Source organism: Spodoptera frugiperda, chromosome 20 (genome assembly GCF_023101765.2).
Source record: "Spodoptera frugiperda isolate SF20-4 chromosome 20, AGI-APGP_CSIRO_Sfru_2.0, whole genome shotgun sequence".
In the NCBI taxonomy this organism is placed as follows: domain Eukaryota; kingdom Metazoa; phylum Arthropoda; class Insecta; order Lepidoptera; family Noctuidae; genus Spodoptera; species Spodoptera frugiperda.
Genome location: NC_064231.1, coordinates 12,481,676 through 12,506,996, shown reverse-complemented (window position 1 = coordinate 12,506,996; position 25,321 = coordinate 12,481,676). Strand labels below are relative to the sequence as shown.

General features: G+C 32.6%; 1 protein-coding gene across 4 annotated transcripts in view; it reads left to right on the top strand.

Moving 5' to 3' along the window:
* LOC118262043 (elongation of very long chain fatty acids protein 7-like) overlaps nt 1–25,321 on the top strand; it is an 86,269-nt gene that overhangs the window by 56,547 nt on the left and 4,401 nt on the right. For all 4 annotated transcript variants that reach the window (XM_050701080.1, XM_050701081.1, XM_050701079.1 and 1 more), the window contains 4 exons: nt 3,504–3,694; nt 8,332–8,412; nt 19,535–19,697; nt 21,595–21,731. In XM_050701080.1, the coding sequence (XP_050557037.1) occupies nt 3,504–3,694; nt 8,332–8,412; nt 19,535–19,697; nt 21,595–21,731 (572 nt within the window). The remainder of the gene's footprint in view (nt 1–3,503; nt 3,695–8,331; nt 8,413–19,534; nt 19,698–21,594; nt 21,732–25,321) is intronic.

Below are 25,321 nucleotides of genomic sequence, written 5' to 3'. Positions count from 1 at the left end.
TCTTCCAGCGGCTTTGCTCGTTTATCGGGATAAGATAAAACCGTTTTAAATAAGTCACCTATGTGTTATTCCAGACTATAAACTAATTCAAATAGCCTTTGCGTAAAAGACTAATTAAATGTATGTCCATGTACAATATTTTATTAAATAAATAAATATAGGTAGTAAAATTATCAGACACATTGAATGTATCTCGAACCAAAAATAGAATTGAATGACGCTTATTTTATAAAATTTAAACCTGTATGCTAAGTGATTGTTTTTAATTTAAAAATGTCAATGCCACTAGAATTTTTATTGGTTTTTGGCCTATCATAAGCTCATATCCGCGTCTTGCAAAGAATGGTTTCCTACCAAAAATAGTATGTGTTAAAGGTAAAATTTTATTTACTTAATCCAAGAAAAACACGTTAGTATAAGTTTTAAACTGACATGGTCACTAGTAATATCGTTAGAACTTAAAACGGGATATTTAGGTGCCATGTTTTTTTAATTCTGTGATTTTCCGATATTTTGGCACCGTTGCAAGCGCCATGATCACGAGCTTGCAAAAAATAATAAATATGGCAAATATCCAGTTTTAAGTTCTAATGACACGATGTTAGTATTAAAAATATTTTAACTGACTTTATTAATTTATTTATTGTTTTAAGTTAAATATGATTTACGAACATTAAACACGTTACATTAGAACGTCCTTCCGCCGTTAAACAGCAAACTACGTGAAAATTAAACCTCAAGAGTGATTGTGCAAAGTTAACGCAATAGTCACTCGATAATGATGCCAAGGACTAAATCAATGAAATAATTATCATTATTATATTATACTTGAACATGTTAAGTATAAATGTATGAAGTCTGAATAAAGTATTCACGTACTATCATATTCAACAAATACAAGTTGATTAATTCTTTTGTGTAAATAGTAGTGAAGATTTCGTTTTTTACTCGGAATTAAAAAGTGTTTAATTACGTCTGCAGTCGTGTAGACAGAGTGTTTAGCACATATTATTCTTTGCTCAGGTTTACTAATGGCCTGTAGTTAAAATTAGAATACTTGCAGATATTAATCTCATGCAACGTTTAAAAAAATCTTTTTTTTTTTGATTAAGTGTCAAATCTGAATTTTGTAAAAAATCTATTAATTAAGATTAATGTAATTGTAAAACAAATTGAATAAAAAATCGCAAACTGCCATAAACCACTGATTGTACACGTTTTATTTTAAATTCATTACTTACGTATAGTGTACAAAAAAGTGTATTCAAATAACTCAAAAATAAAGTAGTCAAAATATATCAATTAATTTATTTATTAATATTAATGTAATTGTAATACAGACAGTTTAAATTTAATCAATAGAAAGTAATTCATCTTACTGAGCATCAGGGAACAATGATACGCCACTTTCACATTCTGATTTCACGCGGTAAGCTACGGTCGCAGTGACCACGGCTTTATGGCCACAGGTTACGTTCAATGACTATTATGATGATGGCCGTTATCATCATTTATTTACGGGAACTAACGTTAGAGAAAAAATAAAGTTGAGATTTTGCATAATCTCTGTTTTGAAAGTGAAAGGATATATGTTTTATTATGCTTATTTGTCTGGAATATTAGTCGATTTGAGTATGTCTGAAAGTTTAGGTCTATTAGTCTAGAAATGTTATTGAAAATAAATATTATAATTGTTACAAAAAGAAACGGCAGGCATGGATTAAAAATGATGGCCAAAACACTCCTGTTTTGTGACAAACAAAATGCACAAACCAACTTAGTAGAGTCACATCTTAATTAAACTATAATCGTTGTAGCCATATTTGATGTTACTGTTAAAATCAGGTGAAAATTGCTTAAAATAAAGTCATCAACTCGTTAGCTGACGCGTTGATGTCTTTTCTATAGAAAAACATGACGCTATAAAAATATGCCATTTCCTAACAAAATAAGCAACTAAAACTACGTTGTTTATGTTCTTGTTCAAACATAACAAGACTTAAATTTTATTTTTATTATAATTTAATTGCTTATACGTCACAAAACCACTTAAAAATAAGTAAAAAAAAAGGAAAAGCAACTCAATTATCTTGTTCTTTTAAAATAAAAATGTCAGTAAATTATTTAATTCACTGTCAACCGACATTGTTCAGTAATCAGTGCTTTACTGATAATACAACCACTTTCACCTTGAAGGGCTGAAACGTAATAAAGTTAAGTTTAAGTTGTAACTGGTATATAACATAATTGTAATTACTTTAACCGCTACATCATTACTTACTGTAATTGCATTCCCACTTTACTTGGTTATTCACACAACGGCAGACTTTCTATTTCTGAATTAATTGTTATAATTATATTGCGTTTTCTAAAATATATACAAAAAAAAATTAGGTGTTAGGTATAATTAGTGGCTAAAAATTCAGGGTTTAAAATTATCTTAAATGTGATATATATTTTTAAATTAACATGCAATTAAAATGCTATTTTTTTTCTTTATTTAAAAATGTTCAATGTGGAACAGTTCAAAATTATTTTCCTTAGACTAAATATATATTATCAGAATGGTTTCATTTGGTCCCTCTTGTTGGTTCTCTCTGCCTACCCCTCTGGTTCTGCTAATGTGATATAAAAGTAATAATTTTGTGTAGCTATGTAACTTTGACTGCATGGTTGGTGCGGTGGCTGGACAACCGGTCACCGCACTGCTCACCGGGCAGTGGATTCGATGCCTAAACGGAGCAACTCTTTGTGTCATTCACAGATTGTTGTTGATTAACTTGTCAAGTACGTACCGTATATTTGTAAACGTACCCACGATACAGGAAAACGTAAAAAAAGTCTATGTGAGATTTTTTTACAAATATGTTTTTGAAAGCTAGGTCTATTAGCTACAAAACCAATAAAAAAAATAAACGTAACATTTCAACGGAAGCTAGAAATAAAACAAAAATGTGAACTGTCAAATATAAAATGAATGATCACTCAGCAGGTGAAGGAATCGAAACCAGTTTAGAAATATGAATAGAAATCGTTTTATGAATGAAGTTACTTTTGTAAAGTGAACTAGAGCGTAATATATTTTAATGTATTTTTTCTGGATATAAAATAAATTTTATACTTTTTTATAAAAAAACTATAGCTATTTTTATATGAAATTTTGTCAACTTTATAATTGTTTGCTTTTACCTTCTTATAACCCCAAGCCATAAAATTATTACCAGTTGTTTCATTTTTATAACTGAAAATTTCCAAATTTATTCACTTTTCACTAGGTATTATTTATTTCCCCATTTTTTAGGTTTATTACATATTATTTTTAAGTTGTTAACTTAAACATCAACGTCAAATTAGTATTGATACTCAACACTCATTTGACGTTGATACAAACCGAGATCAAACCGAGGACTTCATTATACAACGACAATCAACAAATTTATAGTAATACGAGTATCATATCATATCACAAACATGTTTAACTAACAAATGAATCCATATTTCAGATCCTCGTGTCCAAGGATGGTTTCTGTTCGACACTCCGCTGCCGACGGTGGCAATGGTGTGCGTGTACCTGGCGTTCGTGATGGTGGTCGGACCACTATGGATGGCGAATCGAAAACCCTTCCAAATCCAGAACACATTAGTTGCGTACAACGCTCTACAAGTTCTGCTGTCCTCTTATATGTTTTACGAGGTGAGTGGTGGTTTAGCTTGTTTAATATACCTATTTAAGTTGGAATTACGCTTTTTGTTAGAAACACATTCGTTTTACTTCTCTGAAGACAATGATACAGGGAAGCAAATATTTTCATCAGTTATTATTTTGTTCCCACACAAAAACAGCGAGCTAAAAATGTCATATTAATTAATTGACTAAATTAGAAATTTAAAAAATATTATGTAGTTTACATATATCTATTACATGGGACTAACAACACAAATTGTGATAAGTACATTGTGCAATGGCATAATGTGCACTTCTGCCTACCCCTTCAAGGATAAAAAGGCATGACGATATAGGTATTTGTAAAGATTTTATAAAAGACGTATCATAATAATCAATTTCACATGGATTAAGAAAAAACTCATTAAATCAATCAAATTACCCGCCTTGTTAAAAATTCAGCTACAAAATAAATTGCAAAAAAAAGTAAGACTATGACGATTAAATTACACACATCTAACAAACCAATAAATTAAATTATCATGCAAATTGTTCGGTCGTTAACTGCTCAATTAAAGTTGCATACATAAATAATCTTTACTGTCAGTAACTTGTCCAAGCTTGTTCATTGTATGTAATCGTTTGTGTTTGGGTAAAAAGTCTTGCTATTAAAGTATTAATGAGACATGGAGCGTAGTTTTGTTTTTAGTCGGTAGTAAGAAAATATTGGAGCTGTAGTTTACTTCGTTTTAAATGTGACTGATTCTGCGAAAGTAGAGTACGATATTTAGTTCAATTTTTAAGTTCTGCAATTAATTTTGATTTATAATATATCTAAACTTTTAATAAAACCATCCCCTATCAGTTTGTAGCATCATAAAAAATAATTTCTTTATGAACATCTCTTCAAAAATAAATATAGAAATAGCCGTTTTTTAACATAATATAAACGTACGAAACACATTAAATAAACATTTTTGACAATATATTTGTTTGTTTGTCTATCTGTCTGTCTGTTTATTCTGTCTTATCTCTGAAATGCCTGGACTAATTTCGCAGAAATTTTATTAGTAAGTAGCTGATATACAAAGGAGTAACATAGGCTACTTTTATTAATCACAAAGTCCGTAATCCACGCGAGCGAAAGCCGCGGTCATCAGCTAGTTACGAAATAAAACCTAAATAACTAACTAACTAACTACTCTACAAATTTGAAAGTAACATTTAACTTCTAATTATTCTAGAACGTCATACGATGTTCAATAGGCAGTAGGCATGTACAGCCATCGAAAAACGGAACTAACACTTGTAACGTTTTATTTATTTAACTGTACATGTAAAAGTGAAAGGGTTTTGTAACATTATATAATACCTGAGTTATCATTATATGCCACTATTATACATATATTTGTTATCATTAAAAAATAATTACTTGCTTGCTTTTTTATTCATGGTTAAAAGTAAAACTCATGCCTGGTCTAACTGACGTAATTTTCGTATTGATCTGAATTTGTTACTATGATTTGAATGAAATGATATTATTTTCCATGCTGGATTCCATAAGACTTATATAATCTTGAACGTACTACAAAGCCCAATAAAATTAACAAGTAAGTAACATTTGTATGAAAGATGGGACAAAAAAAGCTGAATAAATCATACAAATTCTCAAGCGACAAGACAAAAGATCATAAACAAAGTTGTACGTAGCGTTTTGTTAATTTTTTTCCCCTATGAAGCCATAAAATATTAAATGTGTGTTAGTAACAGAAGAAACTATGTTAATGCTTGTCTTATTAATACTCAAAGTGCTGCCTTTGTACGAACAAAGCGCTATATAATCAAGTAATCGATTGTTTGACACAATCGTATAAAAATCACATGGTTTAACATGTCAAGGTGCTTAGCCAATTTCATGGGTTTATGACGATACACGCAAGTTTAAGACGTGTGATAATAAACATTAAAGTGATATTAAAATTGAAATTACGATAATTATACAACTTTAAGTCGATATTGGAAGTTAAAATTTGAGTAAAAATAACTGAGCAATTTATGGATTTTAAGGTGTTAGAGAACTAGAAATCTTTATTGTTTTGACTTTAGTGAAACTGTAACTAGAGCAATCACTTATTAGAGTACCCAATGGAAAATTATTCATGATTAAATAATGAGAGACAAAATTATAGTAAGAAAAAAATGATCTTAAACAAAACAAAGAAAAGTTATATTCGAAAATAACTAAATATAGTATATACCTAGTATATTTCAATGTTCTAAAAAGAATGGAACACGATATAGACTAGTGACTAGTCGTTTTTGAGATAGAGCATTCTATGACAACCAAATATGTACATGCATACACTAAATATATATAAACAGATAAACATAATCTACACAACATCTTCCACGAACGAAACCACTATCTTATAGGAATGCCATTGTTAAATCTGACGTTGATTACGTATAGAATTATCATAAAAACATGGGCGGACACGGAGAAAGTAACTTACGATAAATAAGACCCGTCAATGTATGAAAAATCTACGTTGAGAGAGGTCAGCCTATACTGGACATTCGTCCGATTTGAGTCTGTGTAGCATATGGATGGTACGTTCATAGATTTTGCAAAGTAACGGTGTTAAATGACACTTCGATTGTTAAGAAAAGAAAACTGAAGTATTAAGGCTCTTTTCTACTGTTAGGTAATAGAAGTTTGAAAAAAATGGCGTGACTCACTGAGTTGTTTCACGGGCTACTCTCTTAGGACGTGTCGCGGTTAAAATTGTAGGACGGACGGACCAATAAATGGAAATATAAGTTCATTTTAATTAAATATTTATTCTGGAAAAATTTATTAGTATGCACACAAAGGAGTATATACTCGTAATAAACTAACTTTTACGATCGATTTTGTTCGTATAAATAGGTGATATGTATTTTCCCCGTCCCCGTGGGAATTTAAGAAAATCGTCTCTTGGTGCTCCCCTACACTCTATCAAGGACATACATGCCAAGTTTCAGCTAACTAGGTCCAGTAACTCTGTCTGTGCTGTCTGTCAGTCAGTCACTCAGTAACGGAACAGATTTTATATATACAGATAAACGAATGTGCACCTTTTCCTATATATTCAAGAAGTAAAAAGGAGACTTGTAACATTGCGTTACTAAGATAATATCCTTTGCAAACATCCAATAAAGAAGCTCGATAAAGAAACCAACTCCCAGACAAATCCCTCACTTATTTCATTAATACCATCACTATAAAATGTAAGAAGAGCACGGTCCATTGAACAAAAAGACAGACTATCGCAACTATTCGACGGTGTTATTACATCTACTAGACAATGAAATAAGGTCAAGGTAACTGCGATCGGGTGATCGAGAAATTGTCAAATCTTTCTTTTTGCAGTGTGAAATAAAACATTGGTGAAGAAAGAGTTTTACAATTGGCTGCGCGGTTGGTACGACACATCGCGATTTCGATTCGCGCGTAGAGCAACTCTTTCTGTGATCCACTAATTGTTGTGAACTTATATGTTTGTAAATGCACCCACGATACAGGAGACTATACTACATTGAGGCAACTTTAAAATGAAATATCTCTAAATGCTTTACACTTGAGACTTCTTATAACGATGTGGAAATTAACTATTTTTATTTAATAAAAAATGCAATAGCTTAAAAATCTAATCAAGATTTCTGTCAAACAAAACTACACGCTGTATAATATATGCATTTTATATACAAAATACCTTTAATTGACCTGTCAATCAGCCATCAGCATTAAGTCATTAACAGTACTCGTACCAATACCTTATAAAATTTAATACTCATTACAACATTTGCGCAATCTTAGACGGTATGAATAGATAGTGCAAAATTCTTGGCAAGTCGGTCAAGGTGCTATTCATATACAATATAACATAATAAGAAATAAAACGTTACCGAATAATTACTATTATACGTATAATATAAAATTGATTGTGTTACGGTCCGTTAATAGTCTAGTGTTATATCTAGACTATATCTAGGTCTATTGATGGTTATTGCACGCTATATATCGATAAAAATGTTTCATTGAATAATTGTATGTAATATACATAGAAACATAGTTTATATATTATACAATTTGTACACACATTGTATATTTTATTATGTTAACCATGATTAGTGTTTCTTTAATTGATTTTATTTGCTTTATAGTGTAGTAGTTATTCTAGAGCCCAGGTCTAGGTCTGATTTTTAAGTTTGTCTGTAAAATGCTTAGTTATTGTTTACTCAGAACTTAAAATGGATTGAGTCTGCTCAGAGAGGAGTAGAAAGAGGATAGAGATTCCTTTGCCCTGCAGTAGACCACGGCTAAAATAAATAAATAAATAATAAGTTAATTTACAATCCTTTTAAATAAGTGTACGACCAGACTACTAATATTATTCTCATAAAAAAATAACATTCACAATAAAAAAATATGCCTCGATTGAAATATAAATTCATATGTATACCTTGGCTATTACCAACAGCTTGGCTATATATAAATAAGTATACATAAACAACAACACTGTTAGACAACAGAACTTTTAATATTACTTAATACTACCATTTTAACGATACATTTTTTAAATTATATTATAAGCTAAGTATTAATAATATAATGTTATTTCCAGCACTTGGCGTCAGGCTGGTGGGGAGACTACAGCCTGTCATGTCAGCCGGTGGACTACAGTGACAGTGATAAAGCGAGACGGGTGAGTACAATAAACCCTTAAATTGTTATAATTACTGTTCCTGTTTTACTATATACGTATACTGCATGTATAAAGCTGAAGAGTTTGTTTCTTTGAACGCGCTAATTTGAGGAACTACTGGTTCTTTTTTATGGTATAAGCCTGTAGACGAGCAGACGGATCACCTGATGATACAGCCACAGCCTTTTGGCGGTTAGGAATTTAAGGGTTGTTGAGGAATCGGGGATTGGTAAGATTGGGAAGAGGGGTAATTAGGCCTCCATTAACCTCACTCACACAACGAAACACAACGCAAGCGTTGTTTCACGTCGGTTTTCGGTGAGGCCATTGATATTACTCCGATCGAACCGGCCCATTCATGCCAAAGCCCATTCATGGCTCTACCACACCTATATCCAAAATTTCAGTTCGAATTTACTATAATATTTGTGCTAGATAGTCCATTTATCGAGGAAAGCAATATGCTATAATACATCACGCTACAATTAATATAAGTCAAGCAGCGAGTGAAACCGTGTGGGAGTAGCCAGTAATTACTATTGTAGCGGTGTGTCAAACAAGTTCAGTTCACATAATGAAGAAGTAAGGTATTATATGGGTGTAGGTTAGTGAGATAGTAAGTGAGTATAGGTAATTCAATTATCAATTTAAAAATGAAAGTAGTTGTCAGGCTCTAAAAGTTTTAAGATTTAGACCAAAGAGATTAAATATCTAGGACCTAGACTGAAATTTTTAGATGTCAGACTAAGAGAAATTTGATGTCAGTAATTTAGAGCTCTGTCATTTAGATACATAATTAAATGAGAATTTAAAAATGATTAGCAGTACGTTTTATATAGTAACAAGTACACTCGCTGTCGCTCACGCTCTCATTAATGTAATTGTCAATTAAACCTAATACGATAGAGATGTGCTATGCTACGTTACTGTGGATGAGTCTAACACATAACTTGGCACTGGTGGAAATGGACTCAGCTAAGCTATGTTTTTTACATGGAAAGATGCGTGCTATGAATGGCTTCCTTACTATCGATACATCGCATACTTGAGCTGTGCATCTTCATACCACAGCTACATAGCTTAATATCAATGGAAACAGTCACATAGTTTCACAGCTTAGCTATTACATCTTCATAGCATAACTACATAGCACATCTCTTGTTGAAACGGACCGTACACCTTTCATTCACTGCCTTAACATTCCTACACATATTAAGACATGACACGCCTCTTTCTACGACTCTATTTAAGCCAATTAAAATCGCAAACATGTGTCAATCTGCGCCTCTTTATCACTAATTCACACATCGACATTATACGCAAAAAAAAAACGTCACTAGTTATGCAAAAATCAATAACTTTCTACACATACACACTTCGGTTAAAAGTATCAACAGCTAACGAGGTTCTCCACGCATCTTAAGGCGTAGAAAGTACAACAGTCGCCATTAAACCACAGTCTAAAAATAAAATAGACTGTACATTTTATAATATTAATTGCACGCACGTAATTTTTGTGATGAATTATCATAATAATGAACGTATATGCAGTTCTGGCGACTGCTAATTCGTATATAATGACGATATACATATTATTATATTTTTATCTCTTTTAATCTACTTTTTCTTAAATAAGCGGTTTAGATGATGTCAAACTGTTACGTTGTTTGTTATGTAACTGCGCGCTTCTATTTAATGCTGGCTCAGCAATTTAATATACGTTAAAGTTACATTCTAAAATTAGAATTTTAAAATGTAGTTTGTTTGTCTTTTTATGTGCTATTATTAGCATCAAGAACATTGACTGTTGTGTAACAAACGTAGTTAAAAACTAAGATTTTTTTTTATAAATTATATGATTTAAGTGTGTTAAGTGCTATGATTTAAGTGTGGGAGAGCCATGCTTCGGCACGAATGGGCCGGCTCGACCGGAGCGATACCACGGCCTCACAGAAAACCGACGTGAAACAACGCTTGCGTTGTGTTTCGTTGTGTGAGTGAGGTTACCGGAGGCCCAATTCCCCCTTCCCAATCTTCCCCATCCCCGATTCCCGAACAACAACCCTTAAATTCCTAACTCCCAAAAAGCCGGCAACGCACTTGTAACGCCTCTGGTGTTTCAAGTGTCCATGGGCGGCGGCGATTGCTTACCATCAGGTAATACGTCTGCTCGATTGCCGGCTTGTTCCATAAAAAAAAAAAAAATAATAAAAAATAAATGCATTTTTCATTTTATGTTGTCCTCTTGATGCTTGATGATTTGCATTGAGCTTGAATAATGAAACAATGATTGCCGTGGTGGCCCGGAGGTTTAAGACATCCGCTTCTCACGCATGCATACCAATATGTCTTTTTCCGACTTAGATGTACTTTCTAAGATTATTTAGACACCAAACGGTGAAGGAAAACATAGTGAGGAAACCTGGGCTTATAATTTCTAATTATAAGTTTGAAATAGCCAACCCGCATTGAGCAAACGTGGTGATTAATGCTCAAATCTTTTCCGTGAGAGAAGAGTAGTGAGTCAGCAGTAGCCACTTATAGGCTGTTGATGTGATGTGAATGAAAACATTATTTTAGATGTTTATAGACGTTTTTACTAAGAAACTTAAGAGATTCAATCCACAGCATTAAATTACTTAGTTTCCAATAATAAAATAAAATTATTATAGACGCTAATAAAACACACACTCATTCTTCTAACACATAAGCTCCTATGTCCATTCTAAGTATTAATAAGTCTACGCATAGAGACGCCAACATCCAACGGTACCGACTTCTCGACACATGACTTTCGAATATTTTGTTTATATACAAAAGTGAAATTGCACAGTTCGCTATTTATTTTGTTAAAAGGAAAAGGTTTCGAATAGGTAACGCAAGTAAATAACTCGTTTTGTAGGGCTACGATTCGTTTTAAGTACAATAAGAGTACCAATCATTCTATGCCATGGTTTTCCTAAGTAAGAAAATTCTTAATTCCGTGTTATCGTCATCATTATTAAAAATAAGTACATTGCTGAAAAAGAGAAAGAGATATATCTGTCTCTTTCTCTAGAGACATAAATTAATAGAAAAGAGTTTGAGAAATTCCCTCGTCAGAGGGAGTTTGCTAAAATCCCAACAAGTGACAGATTACTAACGATGTAAATTAGCTAAAATAACGTAACGTCCTAAAGAACTACAAATAATATCCAAACATCTAGTCCTTATTAAAATACGGGATTTTAAGATCACTAGAAACACTATGTAAATTGACTATTTAATGACAATGAACAATGCAATTGAACACTTCACTTCACTTCAATTTCATTATGAACAGGATCTAATGTTTCATCAGCGCCATCTGTTGATTATAAAAATGCATTTTTGAAACCTGTTTATATAGAACGCAGACGTACAATTAATATACAGTCAAAAGAGATTAGTATAGTCATTAATAACAATATTAACTTCGGTAGCCAAAAGTATAAGATTTATTTATACCTGTCAATATAACCACACATATAATTACACATATATAATATGTACAACAAGTCATTAATCTAAAATTAATAGAAAAATTATCCTCACCACTTTTACCATTTCAAATTAAATACGTACTAATTATAAATGCGAAAGTTTATGAATTTATGTATGTATATGGAGTATGTTTATTACTAAATAATGTCAAAATGGCTGAAAGGATCGGAATGAAATTTAGACCAGGAATGTATAAAGGTCTCGAATAACAATCCCAGACCTATACTAATTATGGTTCATGCCCGAACCGGAGCTGCGGACTACCTAGCGGATTATCGGGACTCCGGCTCAAAGAGCAGAGTAGGAACGTGGTGGATTTTAGTCAATAAGCCACCACAGGATGGCTCCGTCGAGGGAGATCTGTATGTCTCTCCAGACTCCCTCACTTATGGTGACGAAGATGTGTTCCTGGGTTTTTAGTGGGTGGCTTCTCCCGGAGAGTCCCACATATCCCTCTCTGAGGCGAGAGAAGTAATGGACGATTGTCCCCACTTAAAAAAATACCTATATTAATATCAGGCTATACTAATATCTTTTTATCCCACGGGAACGCGAGCGAAGCCGCAGAAGAAAAAGTGGTATTATGTCTTTATTGTTCTGATTGCCATGCTCTCTGATTTTCGATATCACAAAATTACTATCTCATAATTAAAAGTTATTAGGAAGATAAATTAATATTCTTTATCAATCGCAGTCTCGATTAATGTACATAATTAATAATATCATAGGTAAAAGTATGACCGGTTTATATGTAGTTTAGTGGCACGTCTGCCATTATTACAAGTAGGTTCTAAGTATACATAGGTATACCAAGTCTTATAGTTCTGTTTTCACCGGGAACCAATATTTGTTCCTTAGAAATATTTTTACTTCTACTAGCACCGGATTTGGGTGTGCTATGAATGGGAGATTTGTGTTTGTAAACTTAAAAGAGAAAATTGTATAAGTAGCAGAAAATGTGGCGTATCTCAAAAAAGTAAGACAAATGTTTAATGTTCAGTGTATTATTAAATTGTAACTGTAAAAGGTAGTCTTGTCATAATCATTTTTATACTGTTAATTAATTATTATATACTATTTAATCTGCTTACTAAATTACAAAATCACGTGCCTATTTACTATCAAATTCTAAGTCCAAATACTAACAACAAAACTGCTTCTTTTTATTTATTCATAAATTCAACATCATCACACAATAATCTTTAAAAAAATGACAATACATAAGTATCATGTATTCAAATACATAACAAATCTTCTTAACTTACTAAAATCCTACTAATAGAAGACCTTAACACAGACCTTCACACAATTACATAAAAATACATAAGAATCGATTTGTCAAAAAATTAAATCGATTCGCGTAATTATTCGATTCCTATCCTCGTATGCTAATGTTCATAACATTGACCTCCGTTTAAGCAAATCTGTTATGTTACGTATATGTTGTTATATAACACAAACTTGTTCTGCATCGAACTGTTTTATGATTTGTTTACGAATTTAAATAGCAATGTCAGGGACGTTCATCATTATAATTATTTTATTGTTTTTAGATGTCTATTTTTAGAACTGGATTTTGGAGTATATGTTTTACTAGCTAATAGCCAGCGGCTTCGCTCGCGTGGGTAACGGATTTTGTGACTAATAAAAGTAGCCTAAGTTACTCTTTAGTATATCAGCTACCTGCCAATAAAGGCCCCGTCATAATTTGTCCAACCATTTCAGAGATTAGCTGGAACAAATAGACAGACAGACAACACAGACAGATTACAACTACTTAATCTACAGATCACAGCCACAGGGACAATTAAGCACGTCAAACATACAATAAAATTGTTCTATCATACTGTCATCAAGTAAACTCAGCATTGATGCAAGACCGACACTGTTTGTATTGAACTTAACCGCAATCAAAATATTAGCTCTTGAAGTTGCAATCAGGTTTTTTGCAGTCCAGTTGAAGATTTCACATCACAATACTAATATACTACTTTTGTCGCCGCAATCTGAGACATTTAATGATGACTTAAACAATTCCTTAGGAACGAATTTGTCCCGAACCAAATAATAAGAACTGCGTTAAATAACCATTACATGTCTCTGAGCACGGAGGTTAAATATTCACATTAATTGAAGGTGCCTTGAATCTTTTTCTTCGTTTCTTCATAACTAAAGGTCGTGTCTGCACTCTGCATAGGTATTCTTTCTGTGAGGACTTTAGCAAAGTCAAAACCATTTTTTTCTAATTAAACCATAAATAGGTACTTTAAAAATTACAAGAAATAATGCAATAAATAATAGTCTCTCAGTCTTTCCGACAGTGAAGCTAGGTGCTAGTTCCAAAAAGTAGCTTCGAATGGAAAAGAACTAGGAAGAAACTCGAATATGTAACATAGCCTTTTATGAATTTCGGTTTTCGTCATGCTTTTGAGAGTGATGCACCTTGCATAACTCCAACGAAAATGTTTATAAGATTAGTCTGTATTTAGTCTGAATTTGAATATCAGTTATACATGAATTAACGAAAGAAAAAGTGTAAAATGGAAATTAAGATACAAGAAATAACGGTATAAAGAGTAAATGTAAAGTAAGAGTTATGTTCGTAAACTGTGACTAAATTCTAAATTAAACATTTGTAATTACCTAAAACAATACAGAGATACGCATTTTTTTTATTATTGTTCTCAGTAAATGTATTTTGCTTAACTACCTATAGAAATGGTAGTCCTCTATGTATAGTAATTTATTCTATTTTACATTATAAAAACAAAATTGAAATGGTTGCTTGTTTACTCAATCACATTATAAAAATTAGCACATAACTGAATAGTCTGGAATAACACATGGCAAAACTACTAGGGCTATTACTTACTGCTAGCTGACGATTAAACTTATATATACTTCCCCACTGCTCGACTCCTTTTGGTCATAGCGTGATGTTTTAGCTTGCATGCACTATCTAACAAATCGTACCAGTAGTTGTGGAGAATAACGCATTTAAACAAACAAACTATTAAGAACTTTAATATTTAAATAAACAACAATATGTGAAGACCTATATTAATCTTAATACAGATTTAATTACATTTAATTTGACACGGTGTACATTATACATCCTATATTAATGCCTCTCCCTCTTGTCTGCCACTAAATAGGACTTTAGTATTTGCTTTCGCGTAGTCTAGATTAGATCTGGTAGTGCAGAGGTTAAAACTTTATTGATAGGTACAAGTGACGTTATCTCAACGCATACAATAAATCATGTTCCTATCGGCTCATCTATGCAAGTCTTAATTCGGAGAAAGCAAACAGCGATGCACAACAATATATTTAAAACGAATTATCAAAGCATTGTTTGCTGTTTAACCAGAAAGTGAAACGCGTGAAGTTTAATATGCTAATTCTTGGAATACTTTTGTTTTGTGTTAGGTAAGGTTCTGTTCAAGTGTGTAACTGTTATCTTTCTTATAGTACTCGTATACTTGTAGGATATCCGGAGCTACGGACTACCTAGCGGGTTTACCGGGGCTCTGCCTCGAAAAGCAGGAGTAGGAACGGGGTGGTTTTTAGTCAGTAAGAGTCTGACACTTCCTCTCACCTCGCCCAAGGTGGGAGAAGTCATATGATGATTTTCCCTCCTTAAAAATGATACTGGTAGGAAAACACCATATTGTCAATCCTAAAAAATGTTATGGAAACATAAAATTTTAAAAAAGTATGAAATTGCATTGGAGTAGGATAGTTTTCATAACCCTATACACTATATGAATTATTTTATTTCATTCGAAAAACAAAACAGTTTGTGAAAAAAACATACTATGGCTGCGCGAACTTTGACGGAGTAGTTTTACAAATCACACTCCTTTGACAAATCCTGAACGATGCCTAATTAATTTTAGACACTTTTATTAGCAATTCAGCATCCTGAAGAGATGACGTAACAATGCTAAAAATATCGAAACTCACAAACAAATGTTAATATTTTTGTGTGGATATTAAAAATAACTTCTTCCAATAGGTGTTATATTAATCTAGTCAACTTGCATCAGGCAAAGTATATTATTAAGACTTCGATTCCTTATTCTGTATTACTATTCTGAAAATCCTGTTTTACAGAACTTGCAGTTTTTGGAAATAATTATAATATAGATGTGTGTAAATGTAAATCATCAATCTACATTTATTGTTATAGGCGTAAGTTATTTTATATGTATTGAGAATCTGAACAATTGCGGAGACATTTGAACGATTCTTTGTTTAAATCTTTAATGATTTAATGTTGTGCTGACCATTTTGGCACAATGACCGAATAAAACTTTCTGACAATAATCGTGACTGACAAAAATATCGCCAGTCAACATAACATAGTCAGTCAACCTTAGATCAAGAATGAAACAGCTTTGTGATTGTCGTGCATCAGACTATTATCTTTTTTGCTATCTATATTTGCTATATTTTTATCTCTTTTCTTAGTATTAAGAATAGATATCTAAAGCTATTATTTACATAGTTTATTTATTTAGGCTTTTAGGATATTTCCGCTATATAAGGTATAACCAAAATCTTTAGCAGATACTTAGAATACAACATATGTATGTAGATATATACATATATGGCTATGACATAGTACTTCAGGCATTCAAGTAATATTACGTAAACATGATGTCATGCCGGTTTTTACCTGAAAAAATCGATTGAGGTATACAAAGTATTTACTAATTACGCTATAGTGGTTGACCCTGTCCATCAATTAATTTTCATGAAGATATTTTATTACTGATAAATATAAAATTAGCATAGCTTAAACTCCAGACCCAACTCCAGATTTTGAAATTTTCGGGAAAATCAAAGAACCAACAATAAAACCATCCCGGCAAAAGAATCCTTTCCTGTTCTTTTATTCGACGGTCGAACCTGTGAGCACTCGACCATTTTGGTAGTCCATAGTTCCACATAACCGTGCATATTTTTTCTTAGAACATTATCAAGCTGAACGGAAATACTTTATCTCATGTTTAATTTTCTTACGTTTGCTTACGTCACCGCCGCAGATTACCTTCGTATTTAGTTTTTATCGGCAGCATCCTTCCGCGAGATAACGACATGAAACAAAAACATTTTCCTTATTCAGATATATCTGTCATTTTAGCATTTATTTGTTGGGAAGCACGCCTTATGTAGAGTTACTGCGTCGATTCCTGTTTCGATTGTTAGAATAGACATATTTTTGGAATCTTTTAGTCATTTTTTTATCAACCATCGTCGTCCCACTGCAGGGCAAAGGCCGTGTTGATTCATAGAGCTTTCTGTTTTTAGTCATTAGATTAGTAAATAATAAGGGAGTCTGCCAAGCAAGGAGTTATGGGTTCGATTCCCGAATCAGACAAGGTGCTATTGCGATTTTTCAAAAGAAAAAACAGTTATAATACTGAGACTGGAATTGTGCCTCTACACGCAAATTTGATAGGCTCTACTACGTAATAATATGGGAATTATAACAAAACTGGTAAACAATGAATGTTACATTGTATACGTGGACCTCTGCCTACCTCTTCAAGGATTAAAAGGCATTATGTTATGTTAGGAAACTTGCTTACCTTATAAGACCTTTGTTTAATACAAAATGTACGCAAATTCCGTTCGTGTATTCAAGTAACCTATTGCGAAGGGAGGGTGAGGTCTGAGGTTTAATGCTAAACATGAGTAATGGATGATAAATAATGTTTTACTGGTAATTTTGAATATTTTACAATGTTTCGTATGTATTGGATACATTTTAGTATAATAATGTTGTAAAATAAACAATTTAATTCACATAAAAGTAGTAAAGTATCTAGAAATAATATTATATTAGGATATTATACTTTAAATTAGACTTGATTTTAATTGAGAATGCGAAAAAAGAAAATCTGCACCATTATTTTTTCAATCCGGGAATCCAACTCAATATTTCGAATTTACAACATACAACGCAATCAACAAAGACTTTCTTTGCTCGTAAAACAAACATAAAACTAAAAAGAAACACACTACAAAATGTATATTTATCAAAAAAAAAACAAAAAGCTTACACTCACATCACATAAACAAACTCATTCACACAAAGTCAAAATACTCCAAAAATCTCTTTACCAAAAATAAAACAAAACTCACACCCAAAAATTACCCACAAGAATGTCATACTACAATGCTAAAGCACGTACATTTTAACACAATATAATTTTGTCATCCATAAAGGCTTATAAAAAACGGGCTCAAGTCACAAGTCGCAATGTCAGTTTCACTTTCATGCTATAGTTATGTAATATCAGCTGACTCGGCTTTCACTGGCGCGTTGTAGGAAGCAAGTTCACTTGCTCAGCTGTAGGAAGCAAGTTCACTTGAACGGTCAAGTGCGATGGTGTAAGCTGGTGTTGCTTACGTTTTATGTGTGGGAGTTTGAATGCTGGGTTTTTTTTTTTTTCGGTGATTTAAAATTAAGAATGTTTTTTTTTTGGTTTCAATTTAATTATGGTCTGAAAAATAAAATATTTATTATTTTCTATTAAGTATAAGATAAGAGTACATTTGTAACTATTCCTCATTTGTAAAAATCAGAGAAGAAGAAAGAGAGTTTGTAGAAATCCGAGAAGAAGAAAAAAGATAGTAGAGTTTTTAATATGTATTTATCAATCTTAATTTCAAATGACCTAATGGGTAATATTTTATCTTGTAAGGTTGTTTAGTGTAATTTTTAGCAATTTGTACTACGGATGCTAGTTTCAATTTTTCACCAACAGAATTTAACAAAAACATCTAGATACATAAAATATATGTCACAAAGATGTACATAAAGCACAAATACAGAAACGTAACATATCGTAATTTAAAAAAGAAAGCTCAAGATTATGAGAAAAGCAATCAAACAACGGGAAATTCCGGTTTGAACACATACCTTCGAATTATCAGCTCCATATAAGTCTTGTAATTATGAATTTAAGATGCCTACCGATCCACTGCACGTGTGAGGTGAGAGAGTTTTGTTACAGTTTGTAAAAGAAAAAAATAAACTACTTTCATTCAAGTTTTTAGTGAGAAAAGGACATGTACAGAGTTGAATTTTTTGATAAGGTTTTCGAGTCGAAAATTTTGTAGTAACGATATGGGTCATTCGTATATTAAATCGAAAAATCTAATCGCTAATCGATTAGGTAATCAAATAATATTTCAATTGTTTAATAATATGGGGTCTTACTATTCTAGGGTAAAATTGATAAGCAATATTTAAGCAATATGCATCAAGATTGCATTACAAATATTGCAAAGCAAGTATTGCATTAAAAATACTTTCGGTCTAATGGAAATTACTATGAATAATATTTTAATTCATTTGAGACTAGCTTCTGTCAGCAACTTTGTCCGCGTTTTTATTATTCGTTATTATGCGTAATAGCGTAATTGACGGACAAACATCCAAACAAACAAACTGTCATAGTTATAAGATTAGTAGGATTATAATATTATAGTATGACTTGACACAAAACTAAGCAGTAACTGGCAGTAACAATTTTCATTTCTTTTTCTTTTAATCTCTAAATTCTTTTTTCTTCCCTTTCCTCAGATGTTACATCTCTGCTGGGTGTACTACTTCTCGAAGCTATCAGAGTTTGCCGACACCGTGTTCTTCGTGCTCCGTAAGAAGAAGAGTCAGATCACGTGGCTGCACCTGTACCACCACTCACTGACCCCCTTCGAAGCATGGCTGCTTGTCAAATTCATTGCCGGTAAGTTTTCATGTTACTCAATATACCTATTTATAAACTATTGGAATGTCGACTATTTCGTTAGCATGGTGAACTTGAACGTGGTGCATGGGATTTGGTAATGTGTGTCAGATGTGAGAGAAATATTTTTTTTTAAGATTTACTTAATCTGGCTTAAATGGTCAAAGAATTTTACCAATCCAAGGAAATAAGACAATACCAATTATTATACATTTTGGAATAAAATGAAAAACGTATTCTTTATCTACTCAATAGTCTTCCAAAACATTACCATACAATGTGATAATACTGCCAGCCTTCTGGACACACTCCCACTGACATCTTAATTGACAGTGAAAAAAAAGTACGTCTCCCAAATATTTGATTTGTAGCACAAGATGCAACTGCAATCTTAGCTTACTATAATATTATAATCTAGAGAAATTTACCAGCACTGAACATCAAAAATCCATCTCATTATAGAAACTCTTAATTATAACAATAGTCACATTGATTAAAAGATCCCAAATAGTCGTAAATTCCAAACTCCAACAAATGAAAAGTGAAAACGTCATGAGCTCAGTGATGTAGGGAATAAATCAAGGTCAAATATAGCGGAACATACGAAAATAAATTGATAACAGTTAAGGTTACTATTTGATGGATACTTGCTGTCATTCATTGAGTAGTTTCACTTATACCTTAGAGTTTGTTGGTTTTAACAAATGGACGTCATTAGTGATGTTCTAATAATTGATTGGTTTAAAGATAAATTGGTGGTCGTCGTCTAGTATCGAGTCACAGAGGGACTCCTCATCATGAGCATCGTGTGTAGATGCGGTGACGTCGCTCAGTCTACTAGTTAAACCGTGATTTTTAGTAAATGTAAAGTGTCTCACAATAGTTATTATAAAAAATCTAAAATTGTTGATTGTACTTTAACCAAAAGCGTACGAGTAACCTAGTCACAAGTGTGATAGAGAATCTAGAGGAGACATTTTATAGTATTCGATTCTACGGCCTGGCTAAATATTTTCGATTTTTCGAATAAAATCTCAGTAATTGCAAACTGTGTTGACCAAAAACGTAAAATAAGCCAACCCACTTCCTGAATTTTCAAAAAACCCATACCGAAATTGCTTTACGAAATATTACCATAAGAAACACAGTAAGATCAAGTGTTGTAATTTCATCAGTACCTCCATCAGCTGGTATTATTCAATATCTCCTTCGCAAAGGTTACAGGAAAAGACATCGTAAAGCGATTATATCTCTTTACAATCAGTAGGAGCAATGTTAATGATTCATGATCGTTTTCTTATATCTTATTACACTATTGTTTTACACGCGACTATGTTTATTGAAATTCCAATTTACGAGTAATTTTTCGCGAAATTAGTTGGTAATATGTTCTCAATAATAATGTCTACTAACTTTTATGCTAATATTTGTTTGGCAAACATTGATGGGTGATTCTGAAGTACTTGTATTAAAACATTTATATTTTTTCGGTACAAGTGTTTCGCTTCTCATGCATCAGAGTTTGAAACCTACCAACAGCAAGTATTAATGTGACTTTTTCCGAGTTATACATACATATATACTTTCTAAGATTATTTAGACACCACTGACAAACTGTGAAGGAAAACATCGTGAGGAAACCGGGACTTATAATTTCTAATTATAAGTCTGGAATCGCCAACTCGCATTGAGCAAACGTGCTGATTAATGCTCATAACTTCTCGTGCGAGAAGAGACCTTTGGACAGCAGTGGCCACTTATAGGCTGTTGATGTGATGTGATGTGATCTATTGTTATATTATTTACTTGACGATTAACAGTCTTTCTTACGATACTTGTCTTTGTTCCTTCATTACAATATTCAATAAAATTAATACCTTTTTTCATTGCATTCTAGGTGGTCATGGAACGTTCTCGAACATTGTAAACAACTTGGTGCACGTGATCATGTACAGCTACTACATGTTGGCGGCGATGGGACCTCAGTACCAGAAGTACCTGTGGTGGAAGAAGCACCTCACTACCCTGCAACTAGTAAGTACCAGTGAAAACTAGTATCTTTAAAGAGAAATTTACATGGGTATTGCTAGTAATACCACAAAGCATGAAGCGAGAGGTTCGATCCTGGTTCCTGAGCGAGATTTGTCGTCACGACTTTGTCCCATTGTAGGCTACACTGAATGAATGAACTTTAAAGCGAGGAGATTACAGATCTCGGAACTGTGGACTACCTTGTGAGTTACCAGGGCTCCAGCCAGAAAAGCAGGAGTAAGAACGGGGCGGTTTTTAGTCAGTAAGAGTCTAATACTCCCTCCCGCCTTGGTCAATGCGGTAGAAGCAATTGAATGCTTTGCCCCTATTAAAAAAAAACAGATGACAGACCTTCAAAATAGGGACAGTTTTAGCTTAGAATTTTGTTAGCTACCTAGTCATAAATTACAGATTTCTATTTAACTCACAGTTTTTCCAAACATCTTACAACATTTCACCTAAACTAGTATGGAGCCTGGCATCAAACCTACACTTAGTCATCTAGATAAGTCCCCGCACGGTCTACTTAGCTGTTACCTCAACAATTACTGGCACGAACATTACACTGGCTCTCTTAAAACATTTCACAATTAACCGTTTCATTTAGTAAATCGACGTAGAGGGATTTTTCAGCTTTTCGCCTCCTCCTCTATCTTATATGTCTTATGTCAAAACATATTTATAAGACATTAGACTTATAGCATAGAAATACTCTCATCATACGTGAAACAAAAAAAAATTAAAATTTCTTTTAAGAATTTTATTGGATAATATTAGCAATTTGTAATCGTAAATAACAGTTCCATACGTCTAATTATGATTAACCAAACCAAACGAGTTTCATATTACCACAATGTGGAATATTAGTAAAATTTTGCTATAATATGAAACATCGTATTACCAGCCAACAACCACGAAACAAATGAGTAATCAAATGAGTTATCTTAATTAGTATTCAACAAGAAACTCATCCATTCGCTGGCAGTAAAACGATTTGCAAAACCGTCAATAGGTAATTACTAGAAGTTATTACACATGTGAATTACTTATTACAGTAATTTTAAACCGCAAATATACAATGAAATAACCATATCACATTATTACCTCATTCGTATTCATATAAGTAATTCAATGGTGAATAAAGTCATTTGTTTTTTATCGAACTAATAAATCTATCAAATTATTAGGTACTGCCTTTACTTGTTATAGTTGCATAGTTTGTAAACGAATTTACATATCTGCAATTGTATTATCGGTACTTAATTTAGATAACTAACTAACTTAATTTAGTTAAGATTTTTTAAGAAATCGCTGGCTTGTATTTCCAATTGATGTGGAAGGAAACTTAGATACTTACAAAGGAGGATAAGCCATAATATTCACGCTTAGCAAATGTACTAGAGATATTAATTTCAAGGATTCATTAGAGAAAAATAATATTTCCAGTCACTTTCAAATGTGTGCCATAATTGTACCATAATTAGTCTGCTTTTCTACCTGAGATGTGCTTTGCTATGAATGCGTTTAAACTATATTTTAAGTAAATAATTTTACCAAAGCAGAAATCAGTTTATTAAATCCTATAATATACCTAGTGCTAGGTGCTACCGCAAATACTTCCGCGGCTAACATGGAACCACCAATAAGGATCGCACCGCACCTTGCAGCATTCCTAGCGTCCGAGCTGCGTTTGCGCAAACGATAGGATATACCGCGCACGACACTGGCATACTGCGTAGTTTTGAAGTTACATTTTATTGTATTTTAACTTAAATATTATTTTGTTTTTCAACTTGCTTTAAAATATTTTTTATTTTGAGTTGACACTTTGACTAATTAGTGAATTAGTGCATCTGAATTTTATTTTTATTTTTAGAAACAAGGTAATTAAGAAGCTAAAAAAACATGACTCCCATTTCGAAACGATTCTGTTCCTTACTATTTTTGGCAGTCTTTCCAAACAGCGACAAAAGAAACACAAATTTTAATTGAAATTGGAAAATTACAAATCTGTAAAGTCCCATTTAAAAATAAAACAAATATCAATTCCAACCCCAAATAAAAAAAAAAACTAAAAGCCATCAAAGAAAATCCAACCAATCCTGTGATTGCGTTTACAACTGTTAGCTAAACGAGTACCCATAGCAAATATTTCCACGCAGTCCCACCCAAGCGTGCGGGGGCAACATTTAGCCACAGTTACAACACGGACCAGCGGAACGCCGTATCCTTTCTCCGTTAGCAAACACACGTTCTATAAAATGTTTTACACTTAAATTAACGCAAGTACCTTAGCTGTCAGCAGTACTTTATCCTGTCAGCCATCTTGATTTGCTATTTATTGAGATTCTGGGTAGCTTAATCGTCCTTAGTGTAGTTGAATAATACGTATAGATTGCTAAAGTTCTTTCGTAGTATAGGAAGGAATGGATCTCTTGTAAGGAATTTATAAGTTTCTTTGTATGAACAAGATTGCGATAATTATTAAGTAACATATTAGAAAGAAACCTATTGTTATTTGTACATGCATCAAACACAAATTTAAACTTCGCGTTATTGGTCTTCCCTGTGGAAAATGTCGCACAACAAAACTGTGGAATGAACTGTCGCCGGCGGTATTTCCGAACCGATATGACCTTTAAACCTTAAAAAAGGCGTATTCATTTTTAAAAGTCCAGCAACGCACCGTGACTCTTCGGGTGTTACGGGTGTCCATGGGCGGCTTTGATCGCTTACCATCAGGTGACCAGTCTGCTCGTTTGTGTATTCCATACAAAAAAAAAATGTGACATAATTTTAAGGTATTTCATTTAGAGTAGTACCTTATAGTCATTTAGGATTTTCCCAAAACTTATTGTTTATTTACGTTGTTCCTCATAGTACGACAAAGACCCGCTAATGCGGAAATCGCGTGTACAGCTGACAAACATGGAAGCATTACATTTTGTATCAACAAACTTGTAGTCACAATCGTTATCTATAATTATTAAATGTAATCTTTTTATATTCGCACAAAAATGACCTTTAAAATCTTACGTCATAAGACTTCAAAATTGCAAATCTTTATAGTAAAGATTTAACAATTACAGTACCTACTACAATTACCCCTTAAATTGCAAATGTAGCCCTTATTATCTGCGTCATAAGTCATAACATTGTACAAAACAAAAAAATTTCATAAAAAAAATGCAAAAAATATGCCAACACAACATTACATACCCACAAAAGTAATTCCATACATTAACAATCATACAATTTACAATGAAAAACAAAAAAGGGACATAACATCTTCGATGATTCCAATTTCTTCATTAAAATCAAATTATCGTCGGAAGCGAAAATGTATTTGGAATCATCAAGTTCTTGGTAAACCCTTTACCTATATGAAAGTAAACGAAACGACTCGTGAATCATGAAGCACACTCACAAAGGAAAGTTCGAGAACTTTCTCCACTTTTTAGGGACCCAACAATCCCAGTAGGAACCCTTATAATTATTTAGTTCAACACATAATTATCTAAGAATTTGTTAAAATGTAATCTTCATATGAATTCCTATAAACTGCTTATCAAATACCTTGGTGTGTCGCAATT